Raw genomic sequence first — 21852 nt, forward strand, 5'->3', positions numbered from 1 at the left:
AATAGATCATTTAGCCTTCATTATTTTGGCCAGGAAAGTCCCTTGAGATGAGTGACCTCTTTTTGGAGGGAGACCTGTAACGTGATAAATGACCAGAGAAGAGTGAGGACCCAGTCTGAGAGGTCTGGGGAAACAGGTCCAGTTTGGGTGTGTATGTGTGTGAGTCACGGAGAGATCTGGGAAAACACAGTTCTTGTGAGTTGTTACTTGTCAAACTCTTCTCTGTCGCATCTCATTACTTAGGCCCCTATGGACGTTCCAGCCTAAATATAGATTCCTGTCTCAGAGGGTTAGGTTGGATTTGGAGAGACCAGTGAGATCTGTCTCAGAGGGTTAGGTTGGATTTGGAGAGACCAGTGAGATCTGTCTCAGAGGGTTAGGGTGGATTTGGAGAGACCAGTGAGATCTGTTTCAGAGGGTTAGGTTGGATTTGGAGAGAGCAGTGAGATCTGTCTCAGAGGGTTAGGGTGGATTTGGAGAGACCAGTGAGATCTGTCTCAGAGGGTTAGGTTGGATTTGGAGAGACCAGTGAGATCTGTTTCAGAGGGTTCGGTGGAGTTGATCTCACTGGTCTCTGCAACTCCACAACTCCACTACAGACTAATCATTTCAAACAAAACAAATCTACTACTATTAAGTCCAGAGTTCTGCAGGAAAGAAAACAGTCCTGGGAGATATGCACTCTAACCTCCTGCTGCATGGAACTATTCTCCAAGACAGGCACATCTCCAAAGCAGTTCAAAAAGGAAAGTGACAAAAAGTTGATAAAATGAAAAGAAGCATCACTGAGGAGTGTCTCCTCGAAGAGATACTGCAGCTCCCAGCTGAGGCTGAACACATTGAAAACATCAGGTAGATTTATAGTAGGTAGCTTTCCTATCCATGTTTCCCTGGCTGGTCTTCCACTCTGTAGGATAAGGGTGAGACTACAGTGGGGCTTCCTACTGACTTGCTGTCTGTCTGTGTTGTTAAGAAACCAACAACTAACGTAGGAATGGTGGTGGGCACCTCACACGAAACAGACCTGACAACATCTCTGTTACCTCCTCACACCAAACAGACCTGTAACATCTCTGTTACCTCCTCACACCAAACAGACCTGTAACATCTCTGTTACCTCCTCACACCAAACAGACCTGACAACATCTCTGTTACCTCCTCACACCAAACAGACCTGTAACATCTCTGTTACCTCCTCACACCAAACAGACCTGTAACATCTCTGTTACCTCCTCACACCAAACAGACCTGACAACATCTCTGTTACCTCCTCACACCAAACAGACCTGACAACATCTCTGTTACCTCCTCACACCAAACAGACCTGACAACATCTCTGTTACCTCCTCACACCAAACAGACCTGTAACATCTCTGTTACCTCCTCACACCAAACAGACCTGTAACATCTCTGTTACCTCCTCACACCAAACAGACCTGACAACATCTCTGTTACCTCCTCACACCAAACAGACCTGTAACATCTCTGTTACCTCCTCACACCAAACAGACCTGTAACATCTCTGTTACCTCCTCACACCAAACAGACCTGACAACATCTCTGTTACCTCCTCACACCAAACAGACCTGTAACATCTCTGTTACCTCCTCACACCAAACAGACCTGTAACATCTCTGTTACCTCCTCACACCAAACAGACCTGACAACATCTCTGTTACCTCCTCACACCAAACAGACCTGACAACATCTCTGTTACCTCCTCACACCAAACAGACCTGACAACATCTCTGTTACCTCCTCACACCAAACAGACCTGTAACATCTCTGTTACCTCCTCACACCAAACAGACCTGTAACATCTCTGTTACCTCCTCACACCAAACAGACCTGTAACATCTCTGTTACCTCCTCACACCAAACAGACCTGTAACATCTCTGTTACCTCCTCACACCAAACAGACCTGTAACATCTCTGTTACCTCCTCACACCAAACAGACCTGTAACATCTCTGTTACCTCCTCACACCAAACAGACCTGACAACATCTCTGTTACCTCCTCACACCAAACAGACCTGACAACATCTCTGTTACCTCCTCACACCAAACAGACCTGTAACATCTCTGTTACCTCCTCACACCAAACAGACCTGTAACATCTCTGTTACCTCCTCACACCAAACAGACCTGACAACATCTCTGTTACCTCCTCACACCAAACAGACCTGTAACATCTCTGTTACCTCCTCACACCAAACAGACCTGACAACATCTCTGTTACCTCCTCACACCAAACAAACCTGACAACATCTCTGTTACCTCCTCACACCAAACAGACCTGTAACATCTCTGTTACCTCCTCACACCAAACAGACCTGACAACATCTCTGTTACCTCCTCACACCAAACAGACCTGTAACATCTCTGTTACCTCCTCACACCAAACAGACCTGTAACATCTCTGTTACCTCCTCACACCAAACAGACCTGTAACATCTCTGTTACCTCCTCCCACCAAACAGACCTGACAACATCTCTGTTACCTCCTCCCACCAAACAGACCTGTAACATCTCTGTTACCTCCTCACACCAAACAGACCTGTAACATCTCTGTTACCTCCTCACACCAAACAGACCTGTAACATCTCTGTTACCTCCTCACACCAAACAGACCTGACAACATCTCTGTTACCTCCTCACACCAAACAGACCTGACAACATCTCTGATACCTCCTCACACCAAACAGACCTGACAACATCTCTGTTACCTCCTCACACCAAACAGACCTGACAACATCTCTGTTACCTCCTCACACCAAACAGACCTGTAACATCTCTGTTACCTCCTCACACCAAACAGACCTGTACCATCTCTGTAACCTCCTCACACCAAACAGACCTGACAACATCTCTGTTACCTCCTCACACCAAACAGACCTGACAACATCTGTGATACCTCCTCACACCAAACAGACCTGAAAACATCTCTGTTACCTCCTCACACCAAACAGACCTGTAACATCTCTGTTACCTCCTCACACCAAACAGAGCTGACAACGTGTGTGTGTGTGTGTGTGTGTGTGTGTGTGTGTGTGTGTGTGTGTGTGTGTGTGTGTGTGTGTGTGTGTGTGTGTGTGTGTGAATATAGGTGTGAATATAGGTGTGTGTGTGTATACCTGCAAAAAGACACTGTAGGGAAGTGACACTGTCTATGAGCAGTGTTAGTAGGTGTGATGTAAGTTGCTATTCTCAAACACAGGATGTGACTCCTTGAGATGGCTTGATAACAAACCTATCAAGAGAGCCTGTCACTTCCCCCTGTGTCCGACCCGGTGTGTGTGTGTGTGTGTGTGTGTGTGTGTGTGTGTGTGTGTGTGTGTGTGTGTGTGTGTGTGTGTGTGTGTGTGTGTGTGTGTGTGTGTGAGCAGGCTGATCACTAGAAATAGATTTTGAACATTTCAGAAGGTCCTGAGAACGTTGTTCTACAGTGCATTCAGAAAGTATTCAGACCCCTTGACTTTTTCCACATTTTGTTACGTTACAACCTTATTCTAAAATGGATTACATTGTTTTCCCCCCTCATCAATCTACACACAATACCCCACAATGACATCACAATACCCCACAATGACATCACAATACCCCACAATGACATCACAATACCCCACAATGGCATCACAATACCCCACAATGGCATCACAATACCCCATAATGACAAGGCAAAAACAGATTTTTATACATTTTTGCACATTTATTACAAATTAAAAACAGAAATATGACATTTACATAAGTATTCAGACCCTTTACTCAGTACTTTGTTGAAGCACCTTTGTCAGCGATTACAGCCTCAAGGCTTCTCGGGTATGACGCTACAAGCTTGGCACACCTGTATTTGGGGAGTTTCTCCCATTCTTCTCTACAGATCCTCTCCAGCTCTGTCAGGTTGGATGGGGAGCGTCGCTGCACAGATATTTTCAGGTCTCTCCTGAGATGTTTGATCGGGTTCAAGTCCGGGCTCTGGCTGGGCCACTTAAGGACATTCAGAGACTTGGTGGTTCCAAACTTCTTCCATTTCAGAACGATGGAGGCCACTGTGTTCTTGGGGACCTTCAATTCTGTAGAAATGTTTTGGTACCCTTCCCCAAATCTGTGCCTCGACACAATCCCGTCTCAGAGCTCTACGGTCAATTCCTTCAACTTCATGGCTTGGTTTTTGCTCTGACGTGCACTGTCAACTGTGGGGCCTTATATAGACAGGTGTGTGCCTTTCCAAATCATGTCCAATCAATTGAATTTACCACAGGTGATCTCCAATCAAGTTGTAGAAACATCTCAAGGATGATCAATGGAAACAGGATGCACCTGAGCTCAATTTCGAGTCTCATAGCAAAGGGTCTGAATACTTATGTAAATATATATTTTTTATTTTAAATTGTATATATATATAAATTTGCAAACATTTCTAAAAACATGTTTTTGTTTTGTCGATAAAGGGTATTGTGTGTAGATTGATGATTGGGGAAAAAAACAATCCATTTTAGAATAAGGCTGTAATGAAATAAAATGTGGAAAAAGTCAAGGTCTCTGAATACTTCCTGAATGCACTGTATGTATAATGTGACTAGGCATCAGGATATATGATTTATATCTATGTCTTCCACGGCGCTCACCCAACAAAAAGTAAGAACTATTGACCAGCACGGGTGCAAACTCGTGATGCTCGGCGCAGGAGCGCTGCTCAGACCACTGCGCCGCAGCAGTTTACAATACTCCAGCAAGCCGGTAGAATACTTCATGATACTTGATAGAAACAGCGCATTGTTTTAAACGATTTTGTTTTAAGCCTTCCCCAAACCATAGCCCTAACCTATCCCCCCCACATCGGAATTAATACCTAAACTTAACCCTTTGAGTTGCTTCTGTTTTAACCCTTTAACCATGCAGAATTAACCCTATAACCATGCAGAATTAACCCTATAACCATGCATAATTAACCCTGTAACCATGCATAATTAACCCTGTAACCATGCATAATTAACCCTGTAACCATGCATAATTAACCCTATAACCATGCATAATTAACCCTGTAACCATGGGGAATAAACCCTGTAACCATGGGGAATAAACCCTGTAACCATGGGGAATAAACCCTGTAACCATGGGGAATAAACCCTGTAACCACGGGGAATAAACCCTGTAACCACGGGGAATAAACACGTCAAAATATACGTTTATCGAATTTTGAAGTGAAACTATGAAATCCGGTTGTCAAATCAAATCAAATGTATTTATATAGCCCTTCTTACATCAGCTGATATCTCAAAGTGCTGTACAGAAACCCAGCCTAAAACCCCAAACAGCAAGCAATGCAGGTGTGTGTGTGTGTGTTGTCCGACCACATGATTTCTAGTTTCTAGTGGTTGAGTGTACCAGATGGATTCTTAGTGGTTGAGCAACCAGATGGATTTCTAGTTTCTACTGGTTGAGCGACCAGATGGATTCCTAGTGGTTGAGTGTACCAGATGGATTCCTAGTTTCTAGTGGTTGAGTGTACCAGACGGATTTCTAGTTTCTACTGGTTGAGTGTACCACAGCGTACCACATGCTTTCCGTTGAGGGTGACATTTTAGTTTCAGTGCTTACATCTCTCTGCACTGAGCTAAAAGCCATTTTCCCTTGGGGTGGGGTTTGTGGGAATGGGGCCAATAAGATAAAAATCCACATAAACTGCACAGATTGGTGTCATGACGTTGCCCTTTTTGGGTACAGCGAGCACAGTTGACCCCCCCTCCCTATGCACCATCCCCCTACCTCTGTCTCCCACACCCAGGCTGCTTTGGTCAGAAGAGGTCGTAAATTCCTATGAGGAGATACCCTCCTCATTGCCACAGTATAGAGAGAGAGAGTGAGTTTCATAGAGAGGACAAAGGAATTTCTTCCACCTCACAGAACTGGAGAACCGAACGACATTTATGTTCTGGAGAAGGTATAAAAGATCGGTGAAGAAACCAGCTACAAACTGGTCCGTTTGGTACAATTTTGTGAAACTCATGAGAGACAATACGGCCACATTACCATAATCATGTTTATATACTAGCCTCAGCTATGAGACTTACATCTAAATAGTTGTATAAAATGAATGAATAAGGATGGAACTGTTTGTGAAATTGTGTAATGTGATTTTGGACTGTTTAATGAAGGAAACTCCAATTCCCTTGGGAGTTTAACTAAATCACAGGACCGCCCATGAGCACAGTTATGGTCTGGCGTCATGGGACAGGCCCTTTTCTGTTCTTCCCAATAAAACCCCCACCTAGGTTTTCTATCACCAAACCGAGCTTACCTCAATTACAAGATGGCTAAAGGTTGGAGACCAGCTTACCTCGATAACGAGAGGGCCAAGGTTTGACCATGCATTTCTCTGGCTGAACCTTTAACCATACCACGTGGTTAAACTCTTAGACTATCGATACCGACAGAATAAGAACTTTGATATCTTTGATATGAATTACTAGTCTGCAGCTAGGAATTTGGTATCATTAGTCAGCTAGTCTGCAGCTAGGAATTTGGTATCATTGAACGCGAAGACCGACAACCGCCGAAAACATCTGTCCTATAACGACATGAATGAATGTCACTCTGAACTACCCATTCTAACCACGATACAGAGAGAGAGAGAGGGCGGACAGACTCTCCAACAGAAACAAACTTTTCAACAGAGATCCCGACGACACACTGAGCGTAAATATATATATTGATTGCAATTGTTCCCGAATGACTGAGCGTTCATGTGCAAAGGATTAGCATTTCAATTGTTATAATTATCAACTATGTAGTGCCTTCTCAGCTGACCCCAACTCCCGTTTTATTTATTAACAAGCCGCCATGCCGGTTTAGCCCACTAGGGCACATTCCTCTACCATTTCTTTGTAACGATACCTACTGTTTTATATGCCTTTCTGTGAAGTACTTAGTTTAGTAAATAAATGATTTTAAGACAATTGATGTATGGATGACTCATAGTGAAGACTGGGTTCGTGCAGATAACCAACAATTTACGACGTTTGGAATGAGACTAACATGAGGTAAAGAATAATTCATTAATCAGAAGACTAAGTGATCAGATATTAAAATATCTGAAAGTTATACTAGGAAAATTATTTTACATTTACATTTACATCATTTAGCAGACGCTCTTATCCAGAGCGACTTACAAATTGGTGCATTCACCTTATGATATCCAGTGGAACAACCACTTTACAACCAATTATAACTTTGTAATCTGAATATTTTCCTTGGTGCCCCGACTTCCTAGTTAATTACAGTTCCATGATTAATCAGGTTAATCGCGTAAGAATAATTACAAAGAGTTATTTGATAAATAGGTCTTCAGTTTTAATGATGCCAAAGACACGACACTGAGCTAAGGGTTTAGGATTGGACACAGACTGAGCTAAGGGTTTAGGATTGGACACAGACTGAGCTAAGGGTTTAGGATTGGACACGACACTGGGCTAAGGGTTTAGGTTTGGACACAGACTGAGTTAAGGGTTTAGGATTGGACACGACACTGGGCTAAGGGTTTAGGTTTGGACACAGACTGAGTTAAGGGTTTAGGATTGGACACGACACTGAGCTAAGGGTTTAGGATTGGACACAGACTGAGCTAAGGGTTTAGGATTGGACACAGACTGAGTTAAGGGTTTATGATTGGACACAAACTGAGCTAAGGGTTTAGGATTGGACACAGACTGAGCTAAGGATTTAGGATTGGACACAGACTGAGCTAAGGGTTTAGGATTGGACACAGACTGGGCTAAGGGTTTAGGATTGGACACAGACTGAGCTAAGGGTTTAGGATTGGACACAGACTGGGCTAAGGGTTTAGGATTGGACACAGACTGGGCTAAGGGTTTAGGATTGGACACAGACTGAGCTAAGGGTTTAGGATTGGACACAGACTGGGCTAAGGGTTTAGGATTGGACACAGACTGTGCTAAGGGTTTAGGATTGGACACAGACTGGGCTAAGGGTTTAGGATTGGACACAGACTGAGTTAAGGGTTTAGGATTGGACACAAACTGAGCTAAGGGTTTAGGATTGGACACAGACTGAGCTAAGGGTTTAGGATTGGACACAGACTGGGCTACGGGTTTAGGATTGGACACAGACTGAGCTAAGGGTTTAGGATTGGACACAGACTGGGGTAGTAACGGTTTAGGATCTGACAAGCACACTTTTCAATCCTCACTTTGACTTCCAAGTATCAGAACAGACTGCTGTGTGTGTGTGTGTGTGTGTGTGTGTGTGTGTTGTGTGTGTGTGGTGTGTGTGTGTGTGTGTGTGTGTGTGTGTGTGTGTGTGTGTAACTTACGTAGAACAGCGATGAAGCTCTGGTTATCCAGAAGGACCCACAGTCCAAAGCTCATGATCAACGCTCCAAAGATCTACAGAGGAAACAGAAATGCACACATTTTGCTTTACAGGAGCTACAGTATATAAGGCCACCAAGTAGACTACTGAAAATATAGAGGTCAGTGCAGATACCAGATCTGTGAGATAAAACACTGGAAAAGTCTTGAAAAGAAGACAGAGGGTGCAGACGTACTCTGTCTCCTCTCTCTCTCTTCTCTCTTCTTTCTCCTCTCCCCTCCCCTCTCTTATCTCTCCTCTCTCCCCTCACCCTTCCCTCCCCTCTCTCATCTCTCCTCTCTCCCCTCTCTCTCCTCCCCTATCTCTTCTTTCTCCTCTATCCCCTCTCCCTTCCCTCCCCTCTCCTCTCTCTCTCCCCTCCCCTCCCTCCCTCCCTCCCTCCTCTCCTCTCTCCCCTCTCTCCCTCCTCTCCTCTCTTCCCTCTCTCCCTCCTCTCCTCCCCCCCTCCTCTCCTCTCTCCCCTCTCCTCTCTCCCTCCTCTCCTCTCTCCCCTCTCTCCCTCCTCTCCTCTCTCTCTCCCCTCTCTCCCTCCTCTCCTCTCTCCCCTCTCTCCCTCCTCTCCTCTCTCCCCTCTCTCCCTCCTCTCCTCTCTCCCCTCTCTCCCTCCTCTCCTCTCTCCCTCCTCTCCTCTCTCTCTCCTCCTCTCTCTCTCTCTCTCCCTCCTCTCTCCTCCTCTCTCTCTCTCCTCTCTCTCTCTCTCTCTCTCTCCTCCTCTCTCTCTCCCCTCTCTCCCTCCTCTCTCTCTCTCTCTCTCTCTCCTCTCTCCCTCCTCTCTCTCTCTCCCCTCTCTCCCTCCTCTCCTCTCTCCCCTCTCTCCCTCCTCTCCTCTCTCCCTCCTCTCCTCTCTCTCCCTCCTCTCTCTCCCTCCTCTCCTCTCCCTCCTCTCCTCTCTCCCCTCTCTCCCTCCTCTCCTCTCTCCCTCCTCTCCACTCCCCTCTCTCCCCTCTCACATCTGGGACTGATAAGATCCTCTCACTCCATCTCTTAGTCTGAGTCTGATTGGAGAGAGAGACAAACTGAACACATAAAGGGACAGTTTCCCCAGATACAGATGAAGTAAAATCTCCAAAGTGCTTTTTTAATACCAGGCAGTTCTAGGTTATGTGTTCAGGAAACTGGCACAAATGCCAGGCTGAACAGCTGAAACGGAACTAGACTAGTGACCGACTGTGAGTCTAGACCAGAACTAAGAGGTCTGGACCTGATCTGAGCTTTTCCTTTCATTCTTATTTCCGGCCCAGAACACTCACTAGCCTCTAGCGCTAGAGGCACCATCTCCCTGGTAACAAGGCCATAAAGAGTCTAAGTACAGACTCCATGTGTAATTTATAGGGACTATGTCTAGGAGGTCTCTAGGGGAGGTTTTTTCAAAAGATGAGAGGGTCCCGCTAATTCACCACCTCCCCTCCCCTGGCCTGGAAATGGAAACCCACACCGCTCTACCACCCCACCTACCATCACATATTAACCCAGACAGACACAGAGACAGACAGACAGACCAGAGAGACAGACAAGACAGACACAGAGACAGACACAGAGACAGACAGACCAGACAGACAAGACAGACACAGAGACAGACAGACCAGACAGACAGACAAGACAGACACAGAGACAGACACAGAGACAGACAGACCAGACAGACAAGACAGACAGACAAGACAGACACAGAGACAGACACAGAGACAGACAAGACAGACACAGAGACAGACACAGAGACAGACAGACCAGACAGACAAGACAAACACAGAGACAGACACAGAGACAGACAGACCAGACAGACAAGACAGACACAGAGACAGACAGACCAGACAGACAGATAGCGAGAGAGACAGCGAGAGAGACAATGGGAGAGTCAGTCTGTCTGGGGGAGAAGAGGTAAAGAGTCATCATCAGTGATGGTTTAATAGAGGAGTTGTTGAGTCAGTTTCAGCTGTCTGGGTTTGGATTGAACCCACCAGTTAGTCCTACAATATGTAGGATTCTCTGCCAGGTCTCCCATGAAGGGAGGATTCTCTGCCAGGTCTCCCTTGAAGGGAGGATTCTCTGCCAGGTCTCCCTTGAAGGGAGGATTCTCTGCCAGGTCTCCCATGAAGGGAGGATTCTCTGCCAGGTCTCCCATGAAGGGAGGATTCTCTGCCAGGTCTCCCATGAAGGGAGGATTCTCTGCCAGGTCTCCCATGAAGGGAGGATTCTCTGCCAGGTCTCCCATGAAGGGAGGATTCTCTGCCAGGTCTCCCTTGAAGGGAGGATTCTCTGCCAGGTCTCCCATGAAGGGAGGATTCTCTGCCAGGTCTCCCATGAAGGGAGGATTCTCTGCCAGGTCTCCCTTGAAGGGAGGATTCTCTGCCAGGTCTCCCATGAAGGGAGGATTCTCTGCCAGGTCTCCCATGAAGGGAGGATTCTCTGCCAGGTCTCCCTTGAAGGGAGGATTCTCTGCCAGGTCTCCCATGAAGGGAGGATTCTCTGCCAGGTCTCCCATGAAGGGAGGATTCTCTGCCAGGTCTTATTTGTGAATAAGGTCTTTTGATCTAAATGGGACTAGCTGGTTAAATAAAGGTTAAATAAAGGTTAAATAAAGGTTATATCTGAAAACCACTGATTCTGTCTCTGTGAGATTACTGCTCCAGTAAGAGACTCTTCTCAGGTTGGCAGGTAACATTTACCTTTTGTAACTATCTTACAGACTACCATTTTCAAACTGCCTACGGTATTCAAATGACAGTGAAAACATTAACAACTTCTATTCAGACAAGTAATGATAGGAGTGATGTCACTTACGAAGAAGATGAGGTTGAACAGGAACAGGAAGTACTTGGTTGCTGTGATGCATCCCTTCCCCATGGTTACGCTTCTGCAACAGAGAAGAAAGTGTTGAGAAAAAGGTTAGTACTTCCTGTTAGTAACTATTTGCACATCATTACAACACTGTATATAGACATAATATGACATTTGAAATGTATTTATTCTTTTGGAACTTCTGTGAGTTTAATGTTTACTGTTCTCTTTTTTTGTTTTGTTTATTTCACCTTTGTTTAGTAACTATTTCAATTCCATGCCAATAAAGCCCCTTGAATTGAGAGAGAGAGAGAGAGAGAGAGAGAGAGAGAGAGGAGAGAGAGAGAGAGAGAGAGAGAGAGAGAGAGAGAGAGAGAGAGAGAGAGAGAGAGAGAGAGAGAGAGAGAGAGAGAGAGAGAGAGAAAACAGCATGGGTCCTAGGACAGTTTAAACAGTTATTTGATCTTCACAGCACCAACATCAACCTAGTGCCTTATCAACAGACATACAGTACCCTGGATCACCTTATATCCCCAAGTCACATGTCCCTGTGTTCACGTGTCCCTGTTCCATTAGTAAAGTTTCACTGTCCACCTTTAGAAAACAATATCCTTTTATTAGTTTCCTCTGTGTGCCTCTGTTAGCCACTCTACCTGTAGGATTGCTTTGAACACACTTGGTGAGTATGTGAGTTTATAGTCCTCTTCTCTCTCTCTCTCTCTCTCTCTCTCTCCTCTCTCTCTCTCTCTCTCTCTCTCTCTCTCTCTCTCTAAAGAGGTTGCAACTCACTACAAGAATAAGGGTTTGTAATAAGATGGTTGTAACAACAACTGTTTTAGATGTACTTCTCCTAACCAGAGGAACACCCTTCCGGAGACAGACTTGAACAAGGACCAGCTGAAAGACTAAATCAGATCGTGGTGGTTATTCTGTCATCACAGTCGGTGACGGGGACCTACAGTATACGAAAGCGTTTACTACCGTCACCATAGCAACCCCGTAACCAGGATCAACTGTTTAAATTACCACGGTTACGAACTACTCCAAGTACACTGGAAGAAGCTAAACATTCGGGAGAAATATTCAACAAACAGCGTACGCCATATCACACGCCAAGCACAGTACAACAGCTACAGATGTCAGGTTATTATGGAAAAGACTATTTTCTTCCTGTGAAAACGTTAAGCAGAAAGCAACAACTGTCAGAACCATCTGTTTGTGTAACAACCATAGACCTGCGTTAGATCCTATTGCTGTGATAACAACCTCTAACGTTCATTCATAACTCGTTTCCCCAACTACAACACAGCTCTGTGCAGCTCCACGTGTGTTTCACCACACACACACACACACACACACACACACACACACACACACACACACACAACACACCACACACACACACAACACACACACACACACACACACACACACACACTCTCTCTCTCTCTCTAGTCTACAGTGTCCTATTATGAGACACGACAGTGTGACTGTGAAACTGTTTTTCCATAGAGAAACCTGTATGCTCAACAAAGTACTGTGGTTAACAGCTCTCTGCCCCCTAGGGCCCAACAGTCTCTATGGAACTGGAAGCAGGCTAGATTTCACATCCTCCTCCTGCTGCTGCTGCTGCTGCTGCAATAAATACATACAAATATTCTAAACAGTAAAGAAGTCTACAGGAATGGAACATCGCATTCAAATATAGGGCTCATATTTTAATAGGGTTCTATAGGGCTCTGGTCTAAAGTAGTGCACTATATAGGGAATAGGGTTCTATAGGGCTCTGGTCTAAAGTAGTGCACTATATAGGTAATAGGGTTCTATAGGGCTCTGGTCTAAAGTAGTGCACTATATAGGGAATAGGGTTCTATAGGGCTCTGGTCTAAAGTAGTGCACTATATATAGGGAATAGGGTTCTATAGGGCTCTGGTCTAAAGTAGTGCACTATATAGGGAATAGGGTTCTATAGGGCTCTGGTCTAAAGTAGTGCACTATATATAGGGAATAGGGTTCTATAGGGCTCTGGTCTAAAGTAGTGCACTATATAGGGAATAGGGTTCTATAGGGCTCTGGTCTAAAGTAGTGCACTATATAGGGAATAGGGTTCTATAGGCTCTGGTCTAAAGTAGTGCACTATATATAGGGAATAGGGTTCTATAGGGCTCTGGTCTAAAGTAGTGAACTATATATAGGGAATAGGGTTCTACAGGGCTCTGGTCTAAAGTAGTGCACTATATAGGGAATAGGGTTCTATAGGGCTCTGGCCTAAAGTAGTGTACTATATAGGGAATAGGGTTCTATAGGGCTCTGGTCTAAAGTAGTGCACTATATATAGGGAATAGGGTTCTATAGGGCTCTGGTCTAAAGTAGTGCACTATATAGGGAATAGGGTTCTATAGGGCTCTGGTCTAAAGTAGTGCACTATGTAGGGAATAGGGTTCTATAGGGCTCTGGTCTAAAGTAGTGTACTATATAGGGAATAGGGTTCTATAGGGCTCTGGTCTAAAGTAGTGCACTATATAGGAATAGGGTTATATAGGGCTCTGGTCTAAAGTACTATATAGGGAATAGGGTTATATAGGGCTCTGGTCTAAAGTAGTGCACTATATATAGGGAATAGGGTTCTATAGGGCTCTGGTCTAAAGTAGTGCACTATATAGGGAATAGGGTTCTATAGGGCTCTGGTCTAAAGTAGTGCACTATATATAGGGAATAGGGTTCTATAGGGCTCTGGTCTAAAGTAGTGAACTATATATAGGGAATAGGGTTCTACAGGGCTCTGGTCTAAAGTAGTGCACTATATATAGGGAATAGGGTTCTATAGGGCTCTGGTCTAAAGTAGTGCACTATATAGGGAATAGGCCTTCTCTGTAGCTCAGTTGGTAGAGCATGGTGTTTGCAACGCCAGGGTTGTGGGTTCGATTCCCACGGGGGGCCAGCACAGGAAAAAAAATGTATGAAATGTATGCATTCACTACTGTAAGTCGCTCTGGATAAGAGCGTCTGCTAAATGACTAAAATGTAAAATGTAAATAGGGTTCTATAGGGCTCTGGTCTAAAGTAGTGCACTATGTAGGGAATAGGGTTCTATAGGGCTCTGGTCTAAAGTAGTGTACTATATAGGGAATAGGGTTCTATAGGGCTCTGGTCTAAAGTAGTGTACTATATAGGGAATAGGGTTCTATAGGGCTCTGGTCTAAAGTGGTGCACTATATAGGGAATAGGGTTCTATAGGGCTCTGGTCTAAAGTAGTGCACTATATAGGAATAGGGTTATATAGGGCTCTGGTCTAAAGTACTATATAGGGAATAGGGTTATATAGGGCTCTGGTCTAAAGTGGTGCACTATATAGGGAATAGGGTTCTATAGGGCTCTGGTCTAAAGTGGTGCACTATATAGGGAATAGGGTTCTATAGGGCCCTGGTCTAAAGTAGTGCACTATATATAGGGCTCAGGTCTAAAGTAGTGCACTATATAGGGAATAGGGTTCTATAGGGCTCTGGCCTAAAGTAGTGCACTATATAGGGAATAGGGTTCTATAGGGCTCTGGTCTAAAGTAGTGCACTATATAGGGAATAGGGTTCTATAGGGCTCTGGACTAAAGTAGTGCACTATATAGGGAATAGGGTTCAATAGGGCTCTGGTCTAAAGTAGTGCACTATATAGGGAATAGGGTTCAATAGGGCTCTGGTCTAAAGTGGTGCACTATATAGGGACTAGGGTTCTATAGGGCTCTGGTCTAAAGTAGTGTACTATATAGGGAATAGGGTTCTATAGGGCTCTGGTCTAAAGTAGTGTACTATATATAGGGAATAGGGTTCTATAGGGCTCTGGTCTAAAGTAGTGCACTATATAGGGAATAGGGTTCAATAGGGCTCTGGTCTAAAGTAGTGCACTTTATAGGGAATAGGGTTCTATAGGGCTCTGGTCTAAAGTAGTGCACTATATATAGGGAATAGGGTTCTATAGGGCTCTGGTCTAAAGTAGTGCACTATATATAGGGAATAGGGTTCTATCGGGCTCTGGTCTAAAGTAGTGCACTATATAGGGAATAGGGTTCTATAGGGCCCTGGTCTAAAGTAGTGCACTATATATAAGGCTGTGGCCTAAAGTAGTGCACTATATAGGGAATAGGGTTCTATAGGGCTCTGGTCTAAAGTAGTGTACTATATAGGGAATAGGGTTCTATAGGGCTCTGGTCTAAAGTGGTGCACTATATAGGGAATAGGGTTCTATAGGGCTCTGGTCTAAAGTAGTGCACTATATAGGAATAGGGTTATATAGGGCTCTGGTCTAAAGTACTATATAGGGAATAGGGTTATATAGGGCTCTGGTCTAAAGTAGTGCACTATATAGGGAATAGGGTTCTATAGGGCTCTGGTCTAAAGTGGTGCACTATATAGGGAATAGGGTTCTATAGGGCCCTGGTCTAAAGTAGTGCACTATATATAGGGCTCAGGTCTAAAGTAGTGCACTATATAGGGAATAGGGTTCTATAGGGCTCTGGCCTAAAGTAGTGCACTATATAGGGAATAGGGTTCTATAGGGCTCTGGTCTAAAGTAGTGCACTATATAGGGAATAGGGTTCTATAGGGCTCTGGACTAAAGTAGTGCACTATATAGGGAATAGGGTTCAATAGGGCTCTGGTCTAAAGTAGTGCACTATATAGGGAATAGGGTTCAATAGGGCTCTGGTCTAAAGTGGTGCACTATATAGGGAATAGGGTTCTATAGGGCTCTGGTCTAAAGTAGTGTACTATATAGGGAATAGGGTTCTATAGGGCTCTGGTCTAAAGTAGTGTACTATATATAGGGAATAGGGTTCTATAGGGCTCTGGTCTAAAGTAGTGCACTATATAGGGAATAGGGTTCAATAGGGCTCTGGTCTAAAGTAGTGCACTTTATAGGGAATAGGGTTCTATAGGGCTCTGGTCTAAAGTAGTGCACTATATATAGGGAATAGGGTTCTATAGGGCTCTGGTCTAAAGTAGTGCACTATATATAGGGAATAGGGTTCTATAGGGCTCTGGTCTAAAGTAGTGCACTATATAGGGAATAGGGTTCTATAGGGCCCTGGTCTAAAGTAGTGCACTATATATAAGGCTGTGGCCTAACGTAGTGCACTATATAGGGAATAGGGTTCTATAGGGCTCTGGCATAAAGTAGTGCACTATATAGGGAATAGGGTTCTATAGGGTCCTTGTCAAAAGTAGTGGACTATATAGGGAATAGGGTTCTATAGGGCTCTGGTCTAAAGTATTGCACTATATAGGGAATAGTGTTCCATTTGGGACACATCCTGGAAGTAGGCTAGGTTCATTCTAGGTTCATTCCAGCTTAAGTCTAGCTTAATTCTAGGTTAATTCTCAGTGTCTCCTCCTCCAACACACACCAAAAGAAAACATTCTGCATCACCAGTCATTTTCCTGACACCACTGAATGTAGCCTAGGTCTGGCTATAAGCAGCCATTGTGGTTAGGATACTCCCAGTCAGACTAGCCTACCGCCACAGGAAACTCCCAGTCAGACTAGCCTACCACCACAGGAAACTCCCAGTCAGACTAGCCTACCAGCGCAGGAAACTCCCAGTCAGACTAGCCTACCGCCACAGGAAACTCCCAGTCAGACTAGCCTACCACCACAGGAAACTCCCAGTCAGACTAGCCTACCAGCGCAGGAAACTCCCAGTCAGACTAGCCTACCAGCACAGGAAACTCCCAGTCAGACTAGCCTACCAGCACAGGAAACTCCCAGTCAGACTAGCCTACCGCCACAGGAAACTCCCAGTCAGACTAGCCTACCAGCACAGGAAACTCCCTGTCAGACTAGCCTACCAGCACAGGAAACTCCCAGTCAGACTAGTCTACCACCACAGGAAACTCCCAGTCAGACTAGCCTACCAGCACAGGAAACTCCCAGTCAGACTAGCCTACCAGCACAGGAAACTCCCAGTCAGACTAGTCTACCACCACAGGAAACTCCCTGTCAGACTAGCCTACCAGCACAGGAAACTCCCTGTCAAACTAGCCTACCACCACAGGAAACTCCCAGTCAGACTAGCCTACCAGCACAGGAAACTCCCAGTCAGACTAGCCTACCAGCACAGGAAACTCCCAGTCAGACTAGCCTACCGCCACAGGAAACTCCCAGTCAGACTAGCCTACCACCACAGGAAACTCCCAGTCAGACTAGCCTACCAGCACAGGAAACTCCCAGTCAGACTAGCCTACCAGCACAGGAAACTCCCAGTCAGACTAGCCTACCACCACAGGAAACTCCCAGTCAGACTAGCCTACCAGCACAGGAAAGTCCCAGTCAGACTAGCCTACCGCCACAGGAAACTCCCAGTCAGACTAGCCTACCACCACAGGAAACTCCCAGTCAGACTAGCCTACCAGCACAGGAAACTCCCTGTCAGACTAGCCTACCGCCACAGGAAACTCCCAGTCAGACTAGCCTACCACCACAGGAAACTCCCAGTCAGACTAGCCTACCACCACAGGAAACTCCCTGTCAGACTAGCCTACCGCCACAGGAAACTCCCAGTCAGACTAGCCTACCACCACAGGAACCTCCCAGTCAGACTAGCCTACATATCAATCCAAACAGACAGGCAGGTAGCCTAGTGGTTAGAGTGGAGGGGAGGCAGGTAGCCTAGTGGTTAGAGTGGAGGGGCGGCAGGTAGCCTAGTGGTTAGAGTGGAGGGGAGGCAGGTAGCCTAGTGGTTAGAGTGGAGGGGCGGCAGGTAGCCTAGTGGTTAGAGTGGAGGGGCGGCAGGTAGCCTAGTGGTTAGAGTGGAGGGACGGCAGGTAGCCTAGTGGTTAGAGTGGAGGGGCGGCAGGTAGACTAGTGGTTAGAGTGGAGGGGCGGCAGGTAGCCTAGTGGTTAGAGTGGAGGGGAGGCAGGTAGCCTAGTGGTTAGAGTGGAGGGGCGGCAGGTAGCCTAGTGGTTGGAGTGGAGGGGAGGCAGGTAGCCTAGTGGTAAGAGTGGAGGGGCGGCAGGTAGCCTAGTGGTTAGAGGGGAGGGGCGGCAGGTATCCTAGTGGTTAGAGTGGAGGGGCGGCAGGTAGCCTAGTGGTTAGAGTGGAGGGGCGGCAGGTAGCCTAGTGGTTAGAGTGGAGGGGAGGCAGGTAGCCTAGTGGTTAGAGTGGAGGGGCGGCAGGTAGCCTAGTGGTTAGAGTGGAGGGGCGGCAGGTAGCCTAGTGGTTAGAGTGGACGGACGGCAGGTAGCCTAGTGGTTAGAGTGGAGGGGCGGCAGGTAGACTAGCGGTTAGAGTGGAGGGGCGGCAGGTAGCCTAGTGGTTAGAGTGGAGGGGCGGCAGGTAGCCTAGTGGTTAGAGTGGAGGGGAGGCAGGTAGCCTAGTGGTTAGAGTGGAGGGGCGGCAGGTAGACTAGTCGTTAGAGTGGAGGGGCGGCAGGTAGCCTAGTGGTTAGAGTGGAGGGGCGGCAGCTAGCCTAGTGGTTAGAGTGGAGGGGCGGCAGGTAGACTAGTCGTTAGAGTGGAGGGGCGGCAGGTAGCCTAGTGGTTAGAGTGGAGGGGCGGCAGGTAGCCTAGTGGTTAGAGCCAGTAACCAAAAGGTTACTAGATTGAATCCCCGAGCTGACAAGGTAAAACATCTGTCGTTCTGCCCCTGAACAAGGCAGTTAACCCACTGTTCCCCGGTAGGCCGTCATTGTAAAATAAGGATTTATTCTTAACTGACTTGCCTCGTTAAATAAAAGTTACAGCACATTGGTAAAAGAGCAGGCTAGACCTACAGATGACTTCCTCTTCAAACCTGATCAATGTAACGATAGTCTGCTACACTCCAATGATTGTCAAACTGTCGCTGAACTTTGACCCAAACTGGCTTTGTATTAGAAGTAGCCTAATATTTAGCCGTGATTCTTGCCTCAAAGAGGACGAGCGAGTATGTGAAGATGATCCTCACAAAGACGCTTCAACATACTACTGAGAAAATACTTACGTAAATGTGATATTTCAGTTTTGTTTTTTAAATAATAAATGTGCAAAAATTACTAAAAACTTGTTTTTGCTTTGTCATTATGAGGCATTGTGATCGTTTTGTTTGCAGAGGAAAAGTACACGTGAACTGTTCTAGCATCTTCAAAGTGTGGCTCTGCAGAAAAATATTGTTTCATGTTCCATTTTTGTTTAGCATGGCGGAAATGATTTTTGCCATGGCACCATGCCACGGCTAAATGACTGCAGCAGGGACACTGCTATGACACTGAAGACAGAACAAGAACTGAAGCCATAGCAGTACTCCCAATTCCCTATAGCAACATATCAAATCACCTTGTTGAACAAAACAGCAGTCATAAAGCAATCAGCTAGACCTATGAGTCACGTTAGACCTGTAAGAACACTCACTGACTGAATTACTTAACTTTTCCTAAACAAGCCTGAAACCTTTAGTCAAAGTTATTTTACAGAAAACAAATGAACAGGAGACTTTCAGCATGCTTATTGGGAGTGGTACTCAACATGCTCGGCACTGACACAAACGACTGATGATTGGCTGAAAGAAGTTGATAGTAATAAGATTGTGAGAGCTGTTTTGTTAGACTTCAGTGCAGATTTTGATGTCATTGATCATAACCTATCGCTGAAAAAAAACGTAGGTGTTATGGATTTGCATCCTCTGCCTTATCATGGATTGAGAGTTACCGATCTAATAGAACACAGAGTTACCTATGTAATAGAACACAGAGTTACCGATCTAATAGAACACAGAGTTACCGATCTAATAGAACACAGAGTTACCGATCTAATAGAACACAGAGTTACCGATCTAATAGAACACAGAGTTACCGATCTAATAGAACACAGAGTTACCGATCTAATAGAACACAGAGTTACCGATCTAATAGAACACAGAGTTACCGATCTAATAGAACACAGAGTTACCTATCTAATAGAACACAGAGTTACCGATCTAATAGAACACAGAGTTACCGATCTAATAGAACACAGAGTTACCGATCTAATAGAACACAGAGTTACCGATCTAATAGAACACAGAGTTACCGATCTAATAGAACACAGAGTTACCGATCTAATAGAACACAGAGTTACCGATCTAATAGAACACAGAGTTACCTATCTAATAGAACACAGAGTTACCGATCTAATAGAACACAGAGTTACCGATCTAATAGAACACAGAGTTACCTATCTAATAGAACACAGAGTTACCGATCTAATAGAACACAGAGTTACCTATCTAATAGAACACAGAGGGGTTTCGTTAATGGAAGCCTCTCATGCAAGTTCAGATGAGTGTGGTGTACCGCAGGGCAGCCGGCTAGGACCATTATTGTTTTCTGTTTTTACTAATGACATTCCACTGACCTGGAATAATGCCTGTGTGTGTATGTACGCTGACGACTCAACAGCATACACGTTGGCTGCAACAGTAAAATAATTAACAGCCTTAACATAGAGCTCCAGTCAGTTCTAGAATGGGTAACTACCAATAGGTTTAACATAGAGCTTCAGTCAGTTCTAGAATGGGTAACTAACAATAAATTTAACATAGAGCTCCAGTCAGTTCTAGAATGGGTAACTTGCAATAGGTTTAACATAGAGCTCCAGTCAGTTCTAGAATGGGTAACTAACAATAGATTTAACATAGAGCTCCAGTCAGTTCTAGAATGGGTAACTTGCAATAGGTTTAACATAGAGCTCCAGTCAGTTCTAGAATGGGTAACTAACAATAGATTTAACATAGAGCTCCAGTCAGTTCTAGAATGGGTAACTAGCAATAGGTTTAACATAGAGCTCCAGTCAGTTCTAGAATGGGTAACTAGCAATAGGTTTAACATAGAGCTCCAGTCAGTTCTAGAATGGGTAACTAACAATAGATTTAACATAGAGCTCCAGTCAGTTCTAGAATGGGTAACTAACAATAGGTTTAACATAGAGCTCCAGTCAGTTCTAGAATGGGTAACTAGCAATAGGTTTAACATAGAGCTCCAGTCAGTTCTAGAATGGGTAACTTGCAATAGGTTTAACATAGAGCTCCAGTCAGTTCTAGAATGGGTAACTAACAATAGCTTTAACATAGAGCTTCAGTCAGTTCTAGAATGGGTAACTAACAATAGGTTTAACATAGAGCTCCAGTCAGTTCTAGAATGGGTAACTAACAATAGATTTAACATAGAGCTTCAGTCAGTTCTAGAATGGGTAACTACCAATAGGTTTAACATAGAGCTCCAGTCAGTTCTAGAATGGGTAACTAGCAATAGGTTTAACATAGAGCTCCAGTCAGTTCTAGAATGGGTAACTAACAATAGGCTGGTGCTAAATATCTCAACAAAGAAAAGTATAATTTTCGGGACAAATCACTCGCTCAACGCTAAACCTCATTTAGATCTAGTATTGAATAATGTGTCTGTTTACCAAGTTGCGGAAACTAAACTGCTGGGTGTAACCGTAGATAGCAAGCTGTCATGGTCAAAACATATAGACTCAGTGGTTGTTAAAATGGGAAGAGGTCTGTCCACGATAGGACAGTAATGTCCCTTCTTGACATCTCAAGTTGACCATGCCATGGTGCCAACCATTTAAAGTTCACATTTAGGAGAGTGGTTAGGCTACATTTCTCGTTCCCTAGCCCTAAGCTTTATAAGCTTTATAAGAAACCAAGTGGCCGGGCTGTTTTTTGTAATAACGGGTTG

The 21852-nt window shown here is 45.0% G+C and overlaps 1 protein-coding gene across 1 annotated transcript in view; it reads right to left on the reverse strand.

Annotated features, from left to right (window-relative positions):
- cd82 (CD82 antigen) overlaps positions 1–21852 on the reverse strand; it is a 58797-nt gene that overhangs the window by 35341 nt on the left and 1604 nt on the right. The window contains 2 exon segments of the mRNA NM_001140991.2: positions 8334–8406; positions 11171–11243. Coding sequence (NP_001134463.1) covers positions 8334–8406; positions 11171–11233 — 136 coding nt within the window. The 5' untranslated portion in view covers positions 11234–11243.

Source organism: Salmo salar, chromosome 10, assembly GCF_965601325.2.
Source record: "Salmo salar chromosome 10, fSalSal1, whole genome shotgun sequence".
NCBI lineage: Eukaryota > Metazoa > Chordata > Actinopteri > Salmoniformes > Salmonidae > Salmo > Salmo salar.